This window comes from Buteo buteo, chromosome 18 (genome assembly GCF_964188355.1).
Source record: "Buteo buteo chromosome 18, bButBut1.hap1.1, whole genome shotgun sequence".
In the NCBI taxonomy this organism is placed as follows: Eukaryota; Metazoa; Chordata; class Aves; order Accipitriformes; family Accipitridae; genus Buteo; species Buteo buteo.
In genome coordinates, this window is record NC_134188.1 from 5,178,811 (window position 1) to 5,201,096 (window position 22,286).

Sequence of the window (22,286 nt, forward strand, 5' to 3'; positions counted from 1 at the left end):
ACAGTCGTGCCCAGCAGAACATATTTTCCTGGTCATCCATCACCATGTATTTCATGGATCAGAAGATAAGGTATCGCTTCTGAAGTGAAGATTCCTGAAGGTGGAAGGATTGTGCAGGAAAAGGGTTATTTTCCAATGGAAGTAAATGCAACTTAAAACTATGGATGCTTTATTTCTTTTGAGGTTTGGCCCCATTTGCTTTCCCCCCACTTTTCTCTAGAAGATTCCTCAGGTTACCCGTATTTCAAGCTACTGAGAAGCTGGAAGATGCCCCGAGCACAGCCTGACTGCCAGGGCCACCCCAAATCTCTGCCCAGCAGTGCGTGGGTGCGTGCTGCAGTGGTGCTCAGCGGCGGAAGGTTTGTTCCGCTGCACTGCGGGCATCCTGTCTTTCTGCAGCATCCCCTTTGAGAGCCCTTCCTATAATGACCCCAAAATAATATAGCGTAGAGCGCCTCTTGTTCACAGGTTTCAGAAAATGTGTCTTTCAAAAGATCTGAAACTTCACGGCATAAACTCACCCAGGTTTATGATTCTGCACTGTTAGCTGAGAAGCTGGTTTGGGTCATTGGGTTGAATTAATTTTCTGAAAATCTTCATGGGAATGTTCGCTGTGAAAGGCAGGGATGAAAAAGTCCAGCAAACAGCAGTGGAAATAAAACTGGAGAGTAAAACATTTACGAACTAAAAATGTGGAAGAGCAGGAGTGGATGACTGATGAAGGCAGAAAGCAATTTCAGTTTTTTACAGTAACACTAGAAAAGGACCAGGATTGTTTAATCCTGGTGATCACACACTTTTAAAAGGAAAATACAGACCAAAAAATCGGTCCAGAGCCCACAAACAGCGGCGTTTCTCAAATGGGCAGGAAGACCTTATTTCCCATACGGCTTAACCCTATTGATATTAATGGAAATATGTTTAAGAAGATGCTATAGGACTCTAAACTGAAATACAATGCAAAATGCTTCCTTAAGGAATCCGTAAGCCTTCAAACACAGATAATACCCTGAAAGTTCCTGGTGTGTTTGAAGGATAGACTCTCCTTCTCTATATTTAATGAGAAATAAGATGATGACAAAGCTAGACAGATAGCTGGATAAATGTTGTGTGCCTGTTTGCCATCCAAAGGAAGGAACAGCTCCCTAATTTTTCTAAGATGTTTCCTTAAAAACTGCTGGAAATACTGAACAGAGTAAACAGAAAAACTAGCTTATCACCTGGATATTTAGCTCTGTTACTGTTGTAAAAGTAGACATTATTTACTCCTTTCTTTGTAGTCTAGGCTTAATTGTGTAGATAAGATTTCTAATGGGTGAGATACAAGGGCTGGTTTGAAAAGTGTTTTATTGTTACAACATGCTCTTTGAGGAGTACGTTGGATTTTACATTTGTACAACTGCTTGGGAATTGCAATTGTTTTTTAACTCTAACCCCATAATGATACAAGTGAGAACAACTAGTATTTCTTTTTTATTCATTTTTATGAAATTTGGTGCCAAATACCAACTACCATTTTTATCAAAGACCTTGGATTCCTTTTTATCTTTTCATATTTTGTAGCAAACCCATTCTCTCCCACTCTCCCTCTTTCTATCCATCCTTCCCCCAAACACAATTCAGACCTTCTGTGTTCTCTCCTCCCCTTTCCCAGCAAAGGAAGGACAATATACTATAGTTAGTTGTGGAAACTGTTGTTTTAATTTAAAAGGGAAGTTTTACAATACTAGGATGACAAGTAGTATCATTTCATTATCTGCCATCTTCTGTTTTAATTTCTCTTTCAGGCAGATCCTTTTCTCCTTGTTGATGAGGAATCTCACACCTTTACCTTTAGGTACTTAAATAAAGTAGCACTTGCGTGCAAGAAGTTAGTAATTCCACTAATGTCAGTAGAAGTGCTAGAGTGTGTCAGGAAATGAGACTGGACTACTTAAACACAAAGTAGTTTAAAAAAAAAAAAAAAGGAGTTAAAGCAAACTTACTTAAGTCATTAGATGAGACGTATCTGTTTGCTTTGCTTCAGGGTTGTCTATCCAGCTTTTTAATGGCGCATACGTCCAATTCCCATGAGCAAACATCCTCTAGAGAAAAGTCAAGAACAAGGACAGCCCAATGCCACTTTCTGATTCGTGGGGGACCTCTGTGGTGGCATTGCACCAGCGCTTCTTTGCTCACAGGATTGTCCCTTTGTTCACGGAATCACAGAAAGCTTGAGATGGGAAGGGACCTCTGGAGGTCAACTGGTCCAACCTCCCTGCCCAAGCAGGGCCACCTAGAGCCAGCTGCTCAGGACCCTGGCCAAGTAGCTTTTGAATATCGCTGAGGGTAGAGACCACCACCTCTCTGGGCAACCTGTGCCACTGCTCGGTCACCCATATGGTGAAAAAGTTTGTGCCCGTTGCCTCCGGTGCTGTCATTGGGCACCACTGAAAAGAGCCTGGCTCCGTCCTCTTTGCACCGTCCCTCCAGGTATTCGTACACGTTGATGAGATCCCCCTAAGCCTTCTCTTCTCCAGGCTGAACAGGCCCAGCTCTCTCAGCCTTTCCTCATAGGAGAGATGCTCCAGTCCCTTCATCATCTTTATGGCCTTTTGCTGGACTTTCTCCAGTACGTCCACGTCTCTCTTACAGTGAGGAGCCCACAACTGGACACGGGACTCCAGACGTGTCCTCGCCAGTGCTGAGTGGAGGGGAAGGACCTCTACCTGCTGGCAAAACACATCCTAATGTGGTCCAGGACAGCATCGTTCACCATAGTTAGTGGGGTGGCAAGGTTTGGGTGATGTGGGAGCCAAGAAGAAGCTCCCTTGAGAGGACGGAAGATGTGGGCAAGAAGCAGAAGAAGAACCAGCCACAACGTAGACTCTTCCTCAGAAAGGGAGGTTGCCATGGTAGCTGAGGTTCGCTGCCTTTTCAGCCACTTTTCAGCCACTTCCCAAAAAGGGGTGTCCTCAGCAGTCCCAGTTATTCTTTGTAAACTGGATCACAAGTGGCTGGAATGGCCCAAACTGTGGGTAGAGCAGCAGGGATTTGGGTGAGCTCCCTGTGAGCACCAGCCCGAGCAGAGATCACACCGTGGGATCACAGTCCAGGGGACCTGTGGAAGGGCTGTCATTCATTCAGCTAGTCCCATGCAAAGCAGACAAAATGAATAATAACAAGCAAAATAACAGTTCAGCTGTTTGAGCAGTGCCTTTATCTCAGACTCACAGGGAAGGTAAATGGAGTTATCTTAGTGAAATGAAAGGCAAATAAGGGCTTGAATACAAAATGCAGTCCTTCCTCACCCAAGCCCAGGTAAACAAAAACCAGAAGAGGCAGGACAGAGAGATAAAACGGAGTTAAATGCCTTGCTCGATTCAGCCTTCAGCATTTGCTTCGTGCTAAGGAGATAATTTTTTTTTTTCAGATTAAAACCATGAGTTACTGGCACAGACTGAGAACTCAAAAAGGTGATTTCAAAGCAAATCTATAAATTAAGGAGCAATGCGGTACTAGGGCCAGATCATATTTAGCAAAGAAGCCTGCAACAGCTACAGGGGTTGGGCTGCTCATAAACACAATCCCTCACCAACAGTAACTCGTAGCCGGAGGAACTGCAAGTCTCATGTGCTCAGGTATATGATTAGGAAGTCTGAAAAATGATAGAAATATATAAATAAATCAAACTGGATTGTTATTCATCCTGGCTTAAATGAATGCTGAAATCACAATATGAATCATAGAGCACGATTTGGCTATCAGTCTGCAATAAAGTCGATGGCAAAAGTAGTCAATAAGTTGGATATGTAATAGTATCACATGAAGAATGTGCCTGCAGGTCATGTCATCGTTAGCTTATTTTTACTACATAAGGCACTGAAGCAAACATATCTGTAAGTAATCAGTAAAAAAGCAGGAGTAGCTCTGCTGACCCCCAGCTACCTGTTCTGTTGGAGAAGGTTTTGTTTAGGTCTCTGTCAGAGGAGCATAAAATACATGCCCAGTGTGATTCCCGATTTGAAAGATTCGGCCATCTCATTTATTCTGTCTTAAAATCTCTATGTAATTTATCAGCTAACTGCAATGAGCCACAGGCAGAGCTGCTGACTGTCCTCCTCTAAGAAGAAAGGTACTGGCATTGAAAGGCATAATTTTATCGAAAAGATGAAGTTTGCTAAAATCCGTACCAAAAATGTGTTAGGACATAACCAGACAGAGAACAATTTCTTGGAAATTATGGCCAAGTCATTAGATATACAAAAAAAATGTGAAAGAGTGAATTCCTTGCAGCTGTTTTCATCTGGGACCCGAAAATGGAGGTTGAGGAAAAGATGAGGACAATGGAAAATATAGAAAATTAGTTTACGGACAGTCTTCCCTGCTGCACATGGCAGACTATGTTGGAGTAGGCAGGTCTTGGCAGTGATGTTCCTGAGGCAGACTGAGCAAATTTCTTTCTTTCTCCTACGTTGAAAGGAGACCTTTTAGATTCAGGCGTAGATTAAATTGGGAAGGACTAGGGAAGTGAACACCCGAGGCAGAGGCCATGTAGTTTTACTACGGAAGCTGACATAAAGTGAATAAGTTATCAACCAGCAGAACCCTTTGCTGGCACTTGCAGTGGATGAATTAGAAATGGTTATTCACTGTGACACCAAGTTCTGGATGAATAGCTCTTCAGAAGAAACGCTTTTGAGACCACTATAATAAATAGGGACACAACCCATTTGAAGATGTTCTACTGAGTAGGAAGTTTTTACTGTATATGCATGAGCTGTTCTTGTGCAAAAAAAATGCCTTTTTTGAATATTTTTTTTTTTTCAAAATGACAGAATTGAGTTAGAATCCTACCTGAGCCATGCAAGGATGGCCATGGGATCTTCCCAGAAAGGGTCAGTATTTTTTAAGCTTTCTGTCTTTTTTAATAGAAAAGCAGAAAAAGTTTGCTGGAGACCCTGCAGAAGAAAAGAAGAAGAAGGAAAAAATCAGTTATCCATCATCAACGATTTAATTAATGTATGAAAGAATTTACAAGGAATCTTTCTTTCACGTTTCCTTTCCTAAGAAGAAACAAATGCAAGGGCAGCTCCTTCGCAAGCAAACAGGAGACAAACTGGTCGAGTTAGTTACTGGTGGGGGAACTACCCCTGCACTTCAAAGGGCTGAGTGTGTGTGTGCGCGTGTGCCTGTGTCTGTGTCTGCGCGTGTGTGTGTGCGCACAGGTGTCTGTGTGCGTGTCTGTGTCAGTGTGTGTCTGTGTGTGTGCACGTGTCTGTGTGAATGTGTGTGCACATGTGTGTGTATGTCTGTGTCAGTGTGTATCTGTGTGTGTCTGTGCGTGTGTGTGCGTCTGTGCGTGTGTGTCAGTGTGTCAGCGTGTGTGTTTGTGTGTGTCAGTGTATGTGTCAGTGTGTCTCTGTCTCTGTGTGTGTGTGTGTCTGTGTGTGTGTGTGCGCACGTGTGTGTGAGTATATCTGTGTCAGTGTCTCTGTGTGTGTGTCTGTGTGTCTGTGTGTGTCTGTCAGTGTGTGTTTGTGTGTGTCAGTGTATGTGTCAGTGTGTGTGTATCTCTGTGTGTCAGTGTGTCTCTGTCTCTGTGTGTGTGTCTCTGTGTCTGTGTGTGCATGTCTGTGTGTGTCAGTGTGTGTGTGTCTATCAGCATGTGTGTGTTTGTGTCAGTGTGTGTGTCTCTGTGTCTCTGTGTGTGTCTGTGTCAGCATGTGTGTCTGTGGGTGTGTCTGTGTGTGTCTGTCAGTGTGTGTGCGTGTGTCTGTGTGTCTGTGTCAGTGTGTGTGTCTGTGTGTGCACGTCTGTGTGTGTGTGTCTGTGTGTGTCAGCGTGTGTGTCTGTCAGCGTGTGTGCGTGTGTCTGTGTGTCTGTGTGTGTGTCTGTGTCAGTGTGTGTCTCTGTGTGTGTCTGTGTGTGCACGTCTGTGTGTGTCTGTGTGTCTCAGTGTGTGTGTGTCTGTCAGCGTGTGTGCGTGTGTCTCTGTGTCTCTGTGTGTGTCTGTGTGTGCACGTCTGTGTGTGTCTGTGTGTGTCAGTGTGTGTGTGCCTGTCAGCGTGTGTGCGTGTGTGTCTGTGTGTGTGTCTGTGTCAGTGTGTGTGTGTGTCTGTCAGTATGTGTGTGTCAGCGTGTGTGCGTGTGTCTCTGTGTGTCTGTGTGCCAGCGTGTGTATGTGTCAGTGTGTGTGTGTGTGTGTCTGTGTGTCAGCACGTGTGTCTCTGTGTGTCTCTGTGTGCCAGTGTGCGTGTGCCTGTGCGTCTCTGTCAGTGCGTGTCTCTGTGTGTCTCTCTGTGTGCGTGTCTGTGTCAGTGTGTGTGTGGTGTCAGTGTGTGTGTGTGTGTGTCTGTGTCAGTGTGTGTGTGTGTGGTGTCAGTGTGTGTGTGGTGTCAGTGTGTGTGTGTGTGTGTCTGTGTCAGTGTGTGTGTGTGTGTGTGTCTGTGTCTGTGTGTTTGTGTCTCTGTGTGTCAGTGTGTGTGTGTGTGTGTGTGTGTGTGTCTGTGTCAGTGTGTGTGTGTGTGTGTGTGTGTGTTTGTGTCTCTGTGTGTCAGTGTGTGTGTGTGTGTGTGTGTGTGTGTGTCTGTGTCAGTGTGTGTGTGTGTGTGTGTGTGTGTTTGTGTCTCTGTGTGTCAGTGTGTGTGTGTGTGTGTGTGTGTGTGTGTCTGTGTCAGTGTGTGTGTGTGTGTGTGTGTGTGTTTGTGTCTCTGTGTGTCAGTGTGTGTGTGTGCACGCCCGCACGTGTCAGTGTGCGCGTGTCCGTGTCTCCCCGTGTGCGTCTGTGTGTGTGTGCGCGCTGTGTGCGCGCGCGCAGGCGGGGCGGGGCGGCGGCGCCCCCTGGCGGCCGCCCTCCCGCCGCACCGTACCGTGCCGTACCGTGCCGTACCGTGCCGCACCGCACCGTACCGTGCCGTACCGTGCCGTGCCGTACCGTACCGTACCGTGCCGTGCCGTACCGTGCCGTGCCGTACCGTGCCGTACCGTGCCGTGCCGTACCGTGCCGGTACCGGCCGCCGTGGTTCCCCGCCGCCGGGCGGCCGCTCTCTCGGCCAGAAGAGCCCGGGAAGAAACACCGTGCGGTGTCACAGCCCCAGCGGCTCTCGGCTGGGAGACGTGGGCGGGGGGAGCCGATCCGGGCGGAAAAATAACTCCCCAGCAGGGTCGGTGGGACGGCGAACGGGATGGCGGCATTCCGGGACACCGCGTAATATCGCCGGGGCTCCTCGTTATTAGTGTTTGACTCGGTACACAGAGACTAATTAAGCAGTTTCCGAAACCGCACGGCCTGCCCTGCTCCCCTCTTCTCACTGCTTTCCTCCTCGGAAGCCCAAATCTGGAGGTTGTTGGTTCCCTTCCACTCAACCCTCCTCAAGTGCCACCGCGCTCTATAGGCTCCTTCTTCCACCTCAAATCTCAACCATGCCTCAACACGACTGGGAATAATTAAACCAGGCCACGCGATGTTTCTTGTAATTAACAGGTAAGACCAGACAAATGACTGGTCCTGACCTGGACGTACCCCATCCCATCCAGCGTTAGAGCAGCTCGTCGCGATTAGCGTGAGCTGCAGCAGAGGCAGCTCGTCACCCACCTCGCTTGTTAAACCTTGTTCAAACACGGCCATCATTCCGCAACACAGAGCAACACCTCTGGCCCCATCATCATGTGGGAACGAACTGACAGGTTGCAGTTTTTTGGAAGCTGGGAGGTATTTAAGCTGAGAGGGTGAAGACACGGAGGAAGGACAGTGTGCTAAAAGACAGGGAAGGAGAAAAGTTAAGTTTGATTGGAAAGAAATGAGATATGGGTAAAGGGTAGGAATTCATTTAAGATCAGTTCTTTCTACCTATCCTGCCTCTCTCTTTTATCATATTTATACTGAGTAAAATTCTCACTTCAGAATCTATCGCTTTGGGGGTGATTTGAGAAAAAGGCGGCCACATGCAAAGGCGTGGGGTTTTTTAAGAGTTAATGCATGCTTACTAGGCTCATCCATGTCACCACTTTCAGAGGTTTGTTTCTGGCAGCACATGACTGTGGGACAACTATAGCTTTCCTGGAAAAAAGGGTCCTTCCACCTTCCCTGATCAGGAAGAAAATTTCAGAAAGTTGATCCAGAGAGTCTCACCCAGAGAAACCAGTCAGAAGCCAAATAGGAAGCAAAACATAGTTTGCTTTATGTAAGTCTTCTGAGCTGGAAAGCGGAGTGGAAGATTGTTGTAAGTCTAGGAAAGGCCTGACTCCTATGTAAAATACTAAGCACCCTGAGCTGAACACAAACACAAGATGCATCCCTTTTGGTCCAAAGAGAAAGGTTTTCTCTTCATCCTTCACAGTACTCCAGTTCCTCAGCTATTCTCTTGCTGATAAACTCAGACTTTCAGCATATTTTGGAGTGGCTTTCCCAGTTTTCCAAAAGCTGCTTTAGTCATCCCCATTTGAAAATTACATTTTGTAAGCAGTTCCATTAGGTCAACCATCTGATAGCTGAATTAGCTTAAACATAGCTTCTTGGTTTGATAACTCTTCAGTAGATTCAGGCCTTTCTTCTCAGCCCTGTAACATGGAGCGGGTCCAGAGGAGGGCCACGAAGATGGTCAGAGGGCTGGAGCACCTCTCCTATGAAGACAGGCTGAGGGAGTTGGGGTTGTTCAGCCTGGAGAAGAGAAGGCTCTGGGGACACCTTACAGCAGCCTGCCAGTACCTAATGGGGGCCTACAAGAAAGATGGGGAGGGACTTTTTACAAGGGCACGTAGTGATAGGACAAGGGGTAATGGCTTGGAACTGAAAGAGGGTAGGTTTAGATTAGATGTAAGGAAGAAATTGTTCACTGTGAGGGTGGTGAGGCACTGGAACTGGTTGCCCAGAGAGGTTGTGGCTGCCCCATCCCTGGCAGTGTTCAAGGCCAGGTTGGATGGGGCTTGGAGCAACCTGGTCTAGTGGAAGGTGTCCCTGCCCATGCAGGGGGGTTGGAACTAGACGGTCTTTAAGGTCCCTTCCAACCCAAACCATTCTATGATGCTATGTAAGTCCATTTTTTGACTTGTACAGGCATTTCCCCATATATGTGCCTACACATCTTGATGGAATTCTGACTCAGTTTATGGCAACTAGAGGTTTGTCTGACTTCAGTGAGAACAAGTTTTCTCCTACTGCATTTATTTTTGTATAACCTATAAAAAGATAATGAAGATGGAAAGCAGGCATAAACAAAGATTGTTCAGAGGCAGCAATTTATTTCCATTCCAGCTTTGCTACAGTTCAGCAATACACAATAAGATTATGCACACTACATATTTGATATTCGTTACCCAGTGCTTTCAGTCTCTGCAGTTCTTACTTTGGGCTTTCAGGAGGATGACTGACATGCAGACCATAACAGCAGTCCCTGAACGGGCCAGCTAGAAGCTGAAAGATCAAGGTGGTGAATCAGAGCGTTACCATTTTCCCAATATTTCTTTTCTTGATTCTGCTTCTTCTGAAAGGCTCATTCATGCTCTCACTTTCTATTTTGTCAATGTAATGTATTTCTCAAAGACCTACGCAAGTTTAGGCCACTCCGTGTCACGTAAATGCTTCTGACTATCACATTACTCATTTTTTCTCATTGTAAGGCAACTGGAATCATTTCAGGTTCAAAATATCCTTCCTTACGCTAAAAACCTTCCTGATTTCACAGGAATAAAGGCAGAGGACAGCAGTGACAAGCTCTAGAAGTTAACAGGACAGGGAGTCCCATTTTCTCTTATACCTGAGGGTGTCAGGGTGCTCACTACTCCCTCTTCCAGCATATACTCCCATATACTGTCCTTTACAGATGCAGTTCCAGTTCATCAGACAGCTTGTTTGCATGTCTCACTCACAGTCTGGTTACTACATCTGTCTGCTTCTGCCTAACTCAGAGCTGCAAATCTTTTCCCTGTTGGTGTACAAATACATCTTTCCCTTTCCTACTGCGGCATTAGACATCCTGCTAACAAGGCGATGCGACTCAAGTGGAGTAATGCCAGGGATAAATTGGTGCAGCTTGTACAATCAGAAGGTAAAACTATTTGCAGATTGAAAAGCAGAAGCAAGGGAATGCTCAACAGGCCAAACAAGTTGAACTTTTGAGATCATATTTTCAGGTGGTTTCAGCTGGAGTGTCTTGGAAATTAAGTGGGTTTCCATCAGCTAAGCCCCAGCTGTGTGCCTGTCAGATGGTCTCTGGTTTGAAAAGGGTGGAAGATAAAGTGGCCAACAAACCAACAGAAGTGGAGAAAGCTGACCAGAGAAGGACTTGGTGAAAGTCCTTTCCTGGTCTGGAAACCTGGGTTGCATCGATGGGGACTTGCTGTCTCAAGAATTGCCAACATTATCTTTCTAGAAATGGAGGGAGATAGACATCTCCACAAAGAAGTCCCGTTCACCTTTCTTAGGGATGACAGACAGACGGACGGGATCTTCCTCAGGAGTCTGCAAAAGCAGACCATTTTCTGTGTATACTGTGAAAAGGTGGCAGCCAAAATGAAGTGTGTGTTAGGGACCTGAATGAGAAGGACACAGTCTTAATCCACATTTGCCAAGAGGGCTGAGAAGAGGTTGTCGAAGTGTTGCCAGCTTAGAGCTTGGGCAGCTCCAGAAGGCACAAACATCAAAGAGGAGATGGCAGCAACTCTTACTCATTTCTTCCTTCTTCCAGTTTTGCTCTTTCCATCACCTGCAGAAACAGTCTCATTATTTTCACCCTTCAAGCGCTCCCTGATATATTTACCTTTTTTTCTCCTTTCAACTCTGCACCTTGCTTTGTGTCCAACCATCTCGGGGGGGGGGGGGGGGGGGGGCAAAAAACCAAGACCCGAGGGCAGAAATATTCCAGGTTGCCAGGAGAAAAATGTTATTTTATGATTCATTGCTTATTTGTACTGTTGAAGGTTGGCTTTAGGGACTGAATGGAAATCAGACACATTTCACCCTGCCAGTTGTGCAGTCTTACTTCTGTTTTTCTTGTTTATGTGCAATGGTGGGGGCGTGGTTACTATATAGCTCCTTTAAGGCTAAAAGGTGACTTTTCAAGCTGCAGTCCCTGCAGAAAGGCTCATATGAAGCATTCCGGAAAGATGATGCCTTTGAGGCACCAGAAGCTTTCCCACACTGCTCCTTATGCATAAGGAGAAATGACATTTGCTACTTCTGCCAGGGCTGGGAGCTGGCAAGTGAGCTGCCCAGGCTCTATAGGCTATAGAGGGAGGTGTGGAGGAAGGAGAAGGCAACAGAAAGCCATGGGCTTACTCTTCCCTGCCCTCCACTTTCTGCATCTGCTTTCCTCAAAATAGTGGGAATTGCTGCCTTGTTTGCTTCCCGGAGGGGAAAGAGCACAAGGCAGCTCCAGGGAAGAAGCATCTAACCTGGACCTCACTTGCGAGCTGCTGGGGTGCACAAATCCACGCCAGGAAAGCTCAGGAGAGTGTTCGGTCTGTCAGATCACATACAGCCTGTCCTGGAGAGAAGGGAAAGGGACAACTAGATCCTGAGTCCTTGGGTGAGCTGAGCGTGGGCTCTTGGAGGCAAGTTGTAGGACTATATTTTGCCATTGCAAGTTGGAGAACTTTATTTTGCCGTTGCTCTCAGCAGGAGTGAGGCGTGCTCGGGGACTTGGACACCTCCGTAGTGCCGATGGGAGGGATGGTGGATGATCATCCTCCGGCTCACAACGGGCAAACGCTGACCTGCAGCTGCAGGGTTTGGTGCTGCAGAGCCCCTTCAGACACACTGATGCAGAAGCGATCTGCAAGAGGGACCCTGTGTCTTATAATGTAGTTTCTAAAGGAACCTCCATAACACATAGAGGCTTTTGTCTTTAGGCGTTTTATGCAATATTATGAGACATACTTCTAAATTGTGATGCATCTGTGCTTTTGAAAGGTTGTCCGAATAGTGCTTCCACTCAGCTTCAGCACACAAATGCAGAGTTTGCAAATGTGCACGAAATATCTGCATATTCCTTTTGCCTTTTGCTTTGAAAAAGATGTAATCTTTCTACAGGTTTGTTGTATTTTAATTTTACTAAAATGATTATCCCTGAGCAGAGATCTAGACATGATTACATTTGTTTTCTATTTCTGTTTTACAGTTCTTGTTATGACAGCAGTTACTTTCACTTCTGCAATGATTCAAAACACATCTGAGATTACATGTGTGTTTATCAGCCAGAAGGATGAAGGTTCAGGAACACCAGAGACATTGGTATCTCCTAAGGTAATCTAACAGAGAATGAGCTGTCTATAAAATATTCCTGTCCATTCCAGAAATACCTTCCCAGAAGCTTACAACACCCTAAGCCTTTAGGCTGTGAGGATGTCACAGTCAAAATAACCAGGGTTAGGCCAAATATGACTACAAAAGTTAGAGGGAAATACATACCACAATTCATACTTTGAAACTGTAAATAAATAAGTACCAGTTTTCTCTAAAACCAATTTTTTAATTGCTGCCTTGATGCTGTCTTACATCAGCATGCCTGAATATTGCTGGAAATGTATCAATGTAAAAAACTATGTGCCCTTAAGGGGGGATTGCCAAGGTCACGGTGTGAAGCAGTGGCCTGCCGTGGTGTGTGTTTGCCACAGCTGCTGGGACTGATGAGGAAGCTGTACTGCCTGCTATTCCCACCGCTAAAGGCCATAAATCCCTGCCTGGTCTAAACCTTGACTGAGACACCAAAGCTGGATAGTGAATCAAATATCTTTTTTTTTGTCTTCTCTTCTGACTCAAAATGGCAGAAGGCCAAGAAGAGGTGGTGTGCAAGTAAATCGTAAAGCAGCTGAGACCCGCGATTAAAATATTTCCTGAGGATTCTTGTTTCAAATTAGTCTTATGAAATCTTTTTCATTCCTGGACAAATAAATCAATAATTCAGATAACAAATGAAGGTATACCAGTCAAAGCTGTGCTGTCTTAGTGTCAGACAAAGCAGAATATGGCTGTTACCTCTACACACTTCTCAGATCAAGGGAAGGGACAAAGAAGGAGCAAAGAAGAAGAACCAACTGGCACAGCACAGTGCAGAGCAGAGGTTGCAAGGAGCTCTGTCCTTTCATAAAGTTATACTGGATAAATTTCACCCACCTAAGTAAGGGAGACATTTAGAGCTACTCTTCACATGGAGCTATTTACTTGCCACCTCTTGCTGCAGCTAAGCTTAGAGACTCATTAATTCATCGGTGGTTTTCAGAATGACTGTGGAATATTCACTTTCTGTTTGCGATTCTCCTTTAACTGTATGCAATGTTGAGGAAATGAAAGATATGAAGGCGCCCAGCCCCAACGTTCCTTGCCTAGTAAAGCCCCCAAGGAATTGAGGAGCAGTCTAGCCAGATCGTGCAGTGACAAGCAGTGGGATACTAAAAAAAATAATATTCTGGCCCTGCTTTTGCATTGAGGTCACAAACAGAAAGGTTGTATTATAGTTCTCTGTCTTCCTATAGTTCTACATCTTCCTATAGTTCTACACGAAAGGAAACAAAAATGAGAGTAAAGAATATCCCACATCACTAAGGGAAATTATCAAGTTTCTAGCTAAAATTGTTCTGTGATGTCTGTTTAGAGAACAGAACTAACTAATTCAACAGGAATCCTGTAGTGTTTCCTCCTGCATTAGAATTTGACATATTTATGAATAAATTGGACAGTAGAAAAGAAAAAAAAACAAAATCAAAAGTAAACAAAATGAAGGTATGATGAAAGTGTTATTTCAGTATAATCTGTGGTCATACTTGGGCACTATGAGTCATTATTAATTTATGAAAACTTTTCCAGAAGAGCATCCTTTAAAAATATTTGAATACAAAAAAGCAAATAGAGCTAATTGCTAATAAATAGATAATAATCTGTCCTCTTGCATTGCAGATTTCTACCATTTCGGAAGATCTTGGGTGTTACTTGAATTCTCAAGGAGCAGAGAACATCTATGAACCAACTAAAAATGTGGAAGTCAATATGTTTGAAGATATTGAATTAAGAGTGATAATGAACATTTCAGAGATCATTTCATGCTTTTGGTTCTTTAAAGAGAGCAAAGCTTGTAAACCTTCATTGGACCCGGAGAATCGGTAAGTCAAGGGATGTACTGGATCAAAGATCCTTTAAGAGACCATTTGGGTTTGGATGCAAATGGAATATTTTCTGTGACTCTGCTTGCATTTGATTTCATGTAATACATTATATTTTTAAAACTTCTAGTCTTTCTTAATTGTTGTCACCTGGCAGCACATTGCTGATTGTCATTTAGACACATAGACACATAAGAATCCTAAAGCCAAAAATTGTTTGAAATAGGCTTGTTCCTTTAAATTGTATAACATCATGCATGGGGGTCTCCATGGACACTGTGATATTGATCACTTTGAGCTTTGCAGCGCTCATGTGAGGCAAAATTATGATTTTATAGTCAAAGAAACAGAGGCATGAAGAATTATGTGACTTGTTATGCTCACACTGCAGATCAGAAACAACAGCAGCAACAGCATCCTAATTCTCACAGCCAGACCTGGGCTGGAACCTGAGGCTGGATTATTGCCTTCCCCTGCAAAACGTGCAGGATGGGACTGTAGGTAAAGCATTTCCCTGTGGACCTCCCCAGCTGTCCTAATGTCAGGAAGATCATCCTTCCCCATGCTCAGCATTAAGCATGTGGTACCTGTGGCTGCAGGTTCCTATGTGCTGCTTGTGTAGGAACATACGTGATGAAAACACTTCAGGTTGAAGGGTGCTACGTACATAATGAATACTAGTATCTCTGAAGGGATTTTGCAAGAGCTAAAGAGCTAACATTTTATTGTGCGTGCTGTGTATTACCTTCTAGATAACAAATACTGCTTTACTTTCTGTTTTATAGATATGTTACGTCTTTGGCTTTTTCCCAAATAAAAGAAGCACAAGCTGGAAAATACACCCTCTCGGTCACAAGTAAAACCAGCAATTACACAATAGTCGTGCCTGTTCTCATCCGAAGTAAGTATATCAGACGAAAGGGGTCACTCCATCAATAGGTTCAAGAGGAGAGGTTCAAGTTCAGTCAAAGCAACGAAGCTCCCGCGTGCTGCATTTCAAGGACCTTCCTAGATTTGCATAGGACTTGGAGCTGTCTTCAGAGGCTGAAGTCAAAACCACAGACTGCGTGAGAGTCAGCTTTCGCTAGTCAATAAACCATGCAAATGAACAAATAAAGATGTAAATGCGTGGCAGCCCTCTTCTCCCCTATGAGAGATTTCCCTCTGTACCAAAAGGGACAAATCGAGGGTGGCTTTTGTGTGCTCTCAAAGCTCGCGGGCAAGATTTGTTTGCTTGCATCTTAACCTGTTTATCCTCGGTGTTGCCGGCTGGGCTGTTATCTGGACCAGATCAGGACATCCCTTTTATTTGCTGGTCTCTGGCGCTCCGAAGTGATGCTTTGTCCCACTCTGCCTGCCTCCGCCTGTGCCTGCCGCTGGGTCTCTGCTCTTCTCTCATAGCTTTTCCTTTTGCTGTTCTTTGGGCAGCAAGAGGCACCACTGAGGGAGGGGGAAAGACAAGGTCCCTTTTCTCAGTGCCAGCCTTTACTTGTTTATTGGGTTTTAGGGTAAAATGCATCAGTACTGCAGCTGCTCAGCACAAGGGTGCCGGAGAAGCTGAGATTTTAACTGCTGTTAAATGCTCATGAAAGAGCACGTGGGAGGTGCGACTTTTTGAAAGGCTTTCAGTGGGAGCAGATTTGATTGAATTTGCTCAAGGATCACACAAGAGACATCTCTGATGCAAAGGCAACTGCTGCAACAAAGTTCAAGCTTCTGTTTCTAAGTAGGGGTGTCCAAGAACATCTTAAAAAAAAAGACCCACATTGACTTTTTTTTTAACAGAAGAGAAACACTATATTATTTTGTCTGGAAAGCACCAAATTCAAAGAGAAAATTAAAAATTTCGAAAGAAATTTCAAAGAAAAGAGAGCAAAACAACAATCCGAACAGCTAAAAGACTGGCAGACCCTTCTAGAGACAGGTTTAACAACAAGCATCATTACTTGCCTTGTTTTTAATAAACTGTGACTAATCAACATTTTTTATTCCCTCTTCATTTGTTTTCAAAGTACTTCTTCTGTTTGACTTTTTTTCTCTCTCAGGTGTCAGAAGTGTCACCTCCAGTCTCTCTGTGTTTTATCTGAAGGCCTGTTGCATGTCCCAATTATAATTTTAACAGCTTCATTGAGGGGACAGAGTATTAAATCTTTAATTAAAAATTACCTTCTCTACTATATCAGTTAGGCTTTAGAGGTAAAAAATGTTAGTATACGTGCAAGCAAGAGTAGTTCGAAACAGCCTTGATAAAGTTCTTTTCCATATTGATTGCTTGGATTGCATTCTCTTTGGTCCTGTGAATCTAATATGATAATTACATCTCTCATAAAATCCTCCAGGCTAGATGTGAATCCTTCAACTGAGATGTGACTCTCTATAGGTGAAAAAAAACCTTTTAGGCCCAGCTTACAAGAGATAAATGAAGAAAGACATTAAAAAGCCAAAAGCATTGGTTTCACCTTAGCATGTCACCTTGCAGGCAATGGAAATATGACTCTAAAGAAAATGTCGCTCTTCTGTGTGGAAGCTGTAATTTCATTGCAAGATGACCTAAAACCAGACTCAATGCTTTTCATTTTGAGTCAAATCTTTCGCAATTTTAATACATTAAATTTCTGTGCTTAGTCCAAGTCTGTGCCTGACGGGTTCAGGGGACTGGGAGTTGTCTAGCAACCTTTTCCCCCTGGGTTACAGATATAGGATAGAGAAGTCTGCTGGTTATCAGAAGTCATTATCACCTGTTGTTTTTCCATCGTGTATCTGATCTGACTGAGTAGTATGCAAGATCCCATTTTGTGTAGAGACTTTGTAGTCTCAACAGATATTCCACCAAAGGCCACGGGCTTGGGATGTGATTTTGAAAGGTATCTGTGCTCCTGCCCAGTGATATGAAGAGCAACCACAGCAAATTAACACCTTTCAGTATCAGTCTCAGGATTATCCTCTGGTGTATAGAGGCGGGCCTTTGATATGGGGGAAGCTGTGCATTTAGCAATCAAGGCTGAAAAGCTCATGAGACCAACCCACAATATCCCTAGGGCAGAATCATTTTCTATTCCCTCAGTGGTGAAACCTCCTGAAACAAATCACAGCTCTGTAACTTCATGTACTGCCAAATGAGCAAAACACTGTTTCAAAATGATTTCAGCATTCTTAAACATCTGCATAATTTTTTAACAGAGAAACCAGGCAAACCCTATTTCAGGAAAAGGGAAAAATCGGATGCTATCGAGTGCATATCTGAGAGCTACCCCCAGCCCTCTGTGGAGTGGATATTTTGCAAAACACCTGAAAAGAGGTACGGTCTATGTTTATTTGCATGTTGAATCTCTAGACTGAAAGTTTACCATCTTCTGAAGAAGAAAGGGGAGGCTTTGTACTGCTTAGTGTGCCTAGTGAGCTGTGGAGATAACTGAATAAGAGATTTTGGGTCAGAATTTTTTGGAGACGGGCTCTGCTGGATTGCACACCTGCATGCTAGTTGAAAACCTGTGTCTGCATGATCCACTTCTGGAGTGCTGCAACACATTTTTCTTAAAATTTTGGCTGTTGTGCTCTTTTGGAAACTTTCAGCTCTTGGATTGAAAAAAAGTTATTCCACATTCTAGTATTTTGATGTCACAAGAGCAAATCAAAGATACCTTGTTTCCCTCCACTTTTTCATATTTTTTTGGAAATATGAATCATAGAACGGTTTGAGTTGGAAGGGACCTTTAAAAGCCATCTAGTCCAATACCCCTGCAACGAGCAGGGACATCTTCAGCTAAATCAGGTTGCTCAGAGCCCTGTCCAACCTGACCTTGAACGTTTCCAGGGATGCGGCATCGACCACCTCTCTGGGCAACCTGTGCCGGTGTTTCACCACCCTCATCCTAAAAAATGTCTTCCTTATATCTAGTCTCAATCTACCCTCTTTTAGTTTAAAACCATTACCCCTTGTCTTACCACAACAGGCCCTACTAAAAAGTTTGTCCCCATCTTTCTTATAGGCCCCCTTTGAGAACTGAAAGGCTGCAATAAGGTCTCCCTGGAGCCTTCTCTTCTCCAGGGTGAACAACCCCAACTCTCTCAGCCTTTCTCCATCCCTCTGATCATTCTTGTGGCCTTCCTCTGGACCCGCTCCAACAGGTCCACGTCTTTCCTGTGCTGAGGACCCCAGAATTGAACACAGAACTGCAGGTGGGGTCTCACCAGGGCAGAGCAGAGGAGCAGAATCCCCTCCCTCGACCTGCCAGCACTTCTTTTGATGCAGCCCAGGATACGGTTGGCTTTCTGGGCTGCAAGCGCACATTGCCAGCTCATGTCCAGTTTTTCATCCACCAGTACCCCCGAGTCCTTCTTCACAGGACTGGTCTCAACCTCTTCATCACCCAGCCTGTATTGATACCAGGACTTGCTCCAACCCAGGTGCAGGACCCTGCACTTGCCTTGTTGAACCTCATGAGGTTCACATGGACCCACTTCTTGACCTTGTCCAGGTCCCTCTGGATGGCATCCCTTCCCTCAGGCAAGTCAACCGCACCACACAGTGTGGTGTCACCTGCAAACTTGCTGAGGGTGCGCTCGATCCCACTGTCTATGTCATTGATGAAGATACTAAACAGCACTGGTCCCAGTACGGACCCCTGAGGGACACCACTTGTCACCGATCTCCATTTGGACATCGAGCCATTGACCACTACCCTCTGGATGTGACCATCCAACCAATTTCTCATCCACCAAACAGTCTACCCATCAAATCCACATCTCTCCAATTTAGAAAGAAGGATGTTGTGGGGGACTGTGTCAAAGGCTTTACAGAAGTCCAGATAGATGACATCTGTAGCTCTTCCCTTGTCCACTGATGTAGTCCCTCCATAGAAGATGACTAGGTTGGTCAGGCAGGACTTGCCCTTGGTGAGGCCATGCTGGCTGTCTCAAATCACCTCCTTGTCCTCCATGTGCCTTAGCACAGCTTCTAGGAGGATCTGTTCCATGATCTTCCCAGGCACAGAGGTGAGGCTAAAATGTCAGTAGTTCCCAGGGTCCTCCTTTCTACCTTTTTTTAAAAGAGGTGCAATGTTTCCCTTTTTCCAGTCACTGGGGACTTCACCTGAAGCATTAGAGCTGGAAAGATGTTACAAGGGGTCATCATTTTCTGAGCTAAATGATTTTTTTTTCCCATTCTATTAATATATAAAGTTGCTTCTATTAACAGTGGGAATAATGCCTTTCTCTGCAGCGCGGCTCTGGGATCTGGGTCTTACAACAGTTGCTGGATTTGCACCAGGTCCCACCACCAGCCATTCAGAGATGTGGTGTGAAAGCTCGGCCTCTAGGATTTCACTCTTGTCCAGACTGTAGTCACAGCTTTACCTGCCTATGAGCCAGTTTGAGCATTCAGGTCATTTCAGCTTATATTCCTGCCTAGGCTGTGACATTTTTATTTTCTTATCTTCACCTTTCCTAGTTCCTTTTATTCAGCTATGTAAGATCCAGTTTTCCCACTATTGTTTGTATATTCTCATGGCTTGGAGATTTATCAGATTTATTTGCTTGAGGTTAAAACCAAATGAGTCAATGAGTAATTGTGCTTGTAATTGCAGTTGCCCTGATAAAATGCATGAAGAAACTGGGGAAATAGATGGCATACAGAAGGTACAACATGAATTATTTCAAACTTATATATGGTGCTGTGCAGTTAATGACCTGGGCAGAGAATGCGCCAGCCTCTTTACAATAGGTAACTTCCCTCTAAGGTTTACTTCCACGCGAGCTGGATCCTGCTGCTGTAGTTGCACTACTCATCTGAGTACGCTTTCTGGGCTAAGCTACTTGTTTGTAATTAGTGGAACAAATCTAACAGTGAATATGGTTCCTCTGTCGCGTGTTTAAAACCTAATTCTAATAGCTATTTGTGGTGTCTGTAAAAAATGTCCTGCCCTTCTACATTTGCTAAACACCTTTTAACTTTTTCTTCATGCTTTTAGGACTGTGTTGCATGGAAATGCTCTTCAAAGTGTTCTCAAATATATACATTTATAAATAATTATAAATTAATAGAGAATTTCAAGTTTGTCTGTTTTTTTTAAATAAACCTGACCTGAGCTAAGCTCTGTGCTGAACTGTGCCCTATAGATATCTTGTAAACTATGACAAAATTTGGTCTGAGACATCTAAATCAATCAAATTTACTAATTTCATGGTTAATAAGTAATTTTCCCAAATTCTAATTATCATTACAGTGTAATAACGGATGTCTATACAACATTAGCAGAAAAAATGTTCATCTAACTGAGCATTTTTCCAGGCAATGTGACAGTTGTTTCAGTGACTATGTTTTGATTTTGTAGATTTAAATGAAGGACAAGCAGCACCTTTACCTGAATTACTTCTTAAAGTCGGGGAACCACTGCTGATCAGATGCAGAGCTGTTCACCATAATTATAAATTTGGAATAAAACTAACTTTTGAAAACAAAGAAGTTGAGCAGGTAAGAAGACAGGGCCTGTTTTAAAATGGGTAATATTGGGCACTATCAACTGATTAAATGGGAATCTCTGTTGAAAACTAGGATCGCCAGTTTGAAGGATTAGAATATCAAACAGATCACTCAGCAGTTCGGATCCAGTATGCATTTGCTTCAGCGGCAGGAAGAAGTGATAGTGGACATTATACCTGTTCTTCTACCGTTCATCTGAATCAAACTGCTTTGGTTACAGTTTTAGGTAATTCCAACCCCCACTGTTAATTTTGTCCCTCGGTTGGTTGTTTTGCTTTGTTTTCCATGTGGCAGTTCTTTGCTTGCAGGTATGCAGCCAATGTTTACAGTTCCTTTTCTAAGGAGAAAGTCTATTTGCACTTACTGGCAGTCCAGGAGAGCCAAGAGATTAATCTGAATCAAGTCATTCTGGACCTGAAGATAACCAACCTTTTCTTTTTATTGCTTTTCAAAGAATTCCCCAAAAAAGACAGCGCTTTTAGAAGTGAAAGGAAATGGAGCTGTTTAGAGATCTAGTCTACATGATTGTTTCAATGGTATGTCTAGAAACACAGGCTGGGATTCATCTCACATTATTGTAGGTGACTCTCAGCCGGCGGGATGCAAGGCCATGGTAGCTTTTCGTGGGGACACGAAGCTATAGGGTCCCCAGGGACTATGTCTTGGGCTTTCTGGGCAGTGTAGTTGTTTAGCCTTTCTCTGCCACCAACTCAGGTGTTGGCAGCTGCAGAGCACGTACAAACAGCTAGAGGTAAAGCACTGCAGAAAACACCGTTTCCGGAGCTGGCCAAGAATATGAAATGCATGACCTGCCCTGCATGATCAGCTGTTAATGCTCCATGTCTTAGTTTGGCCAGAGTCTGGAAGGACCAGTGACTGGTTTCAACTAATGTGAGACAGAAATGTCCTGCTGTGAGTCCAGTATGGGCTTTGAAAAGCTGTAGCCGTGGCCTCAGTCTCCACCTTACCACTCGCTCCCACTGCATCTCCCTTTCGCTCGCTCACGTACGGCACGTCCAACCCACCTTTGCTGCACCTTCGGAGGTGGGGAGGTAAGGCAGAGGCTCTCGTGGCCTCTGCTCTGCTCTTTCCTATGGTCCCTTCAGGTGCTCATTGCTCTGATACGGAAAAAAGCAGATACAAAATCCGTGCCAGACCTGACCTGGATCCGACAGGAAGGAATCGAACAGTTGCAAGTTCTTGGTGGTGGGCTCTCCCGCTCAAAACCCAGAACAAACAAGAAATGACCCTTTCCGCTTATGGCAAGGGAGTGACTGGCAAGTGGCCATTTAGGTTTGCCAAATTTTTTATGGGAAAGTAAATCTGGGGAAGAATTTTAGCTCCAATACTGGTAGCAGAAAAGAAATCAAAACTTTTGTGTTAATGGAGAATGTAAGCCCAGAGAGATGATGAATAGCGAGTGCTGCCATACAGAAGTGCTGCTGCAGCTGTGATGGATCTGAAGGAAAACCTGAAACTAGAGAGGCAACTACTCCAGCGTTATTGGTTGTTCTGCCTGTCTCCTGCTTTCCAAGCACTGAAGGGAACCATCCTCCTAATACCAAGCTACACAAGGCCTGAACATTTTAAAAATCAAAAGCATACCAAAGCAAACATCACTCTACTTAAGCAACATGTTGATTTAAAAGCCAGTGGTGTTGAAGTTAGACCAAAACAGCCCCGACTGCAAACCTTGTTTCTCAGATGGAAATAATATACCATAGGCATA

At 44.3% G+C, this 22,286-nt stretch overlaps 1 protein-coding gene across 1 annotated transcript in view; it reads left to right on the forward strand.

The window, feature by feature from the left end:
- Positions 1-9,970: 9,970 nt before the first annotated feature.
- FLT3 (fms related receptor tyrosine kinase 3) overlaps positions 9,971-22,286 on the forward strand; it is a 33,571-nt gene continuing 21,255 nt past the window's right edge. The window contains exons 1-8 of the mRNA XM_075050582.1: positions 9,971-10,028; positions 12,099-12,223; positions 13,874-14,076; positions 14,862-14,977; positions 17,257-17,374; positions 19,662-19,798; positions 20,409-20,548; positions 20,630-20,783. Of these exons, the coding sequence (XP_074906683.1) occupies positions 9,971-10,028; positions 12,099-12,223; positions 13,874-14,076; positions 14,862-14,977; positions 17,257-17,374; positions 19,662-19,798; positions 20,409-20,548; positions 20,630-20,783 (1,051 nt within the window). The remainder of the gene's footprint in view (positions 10,029-12,098; positions 12,224-13,873; positions 14,077-14,861; positions 14,978-17,256; positions 17,375-19,661; positions 19,799-20,408; positions 20,549-20,629; positions 20,784-22,286) is intronic.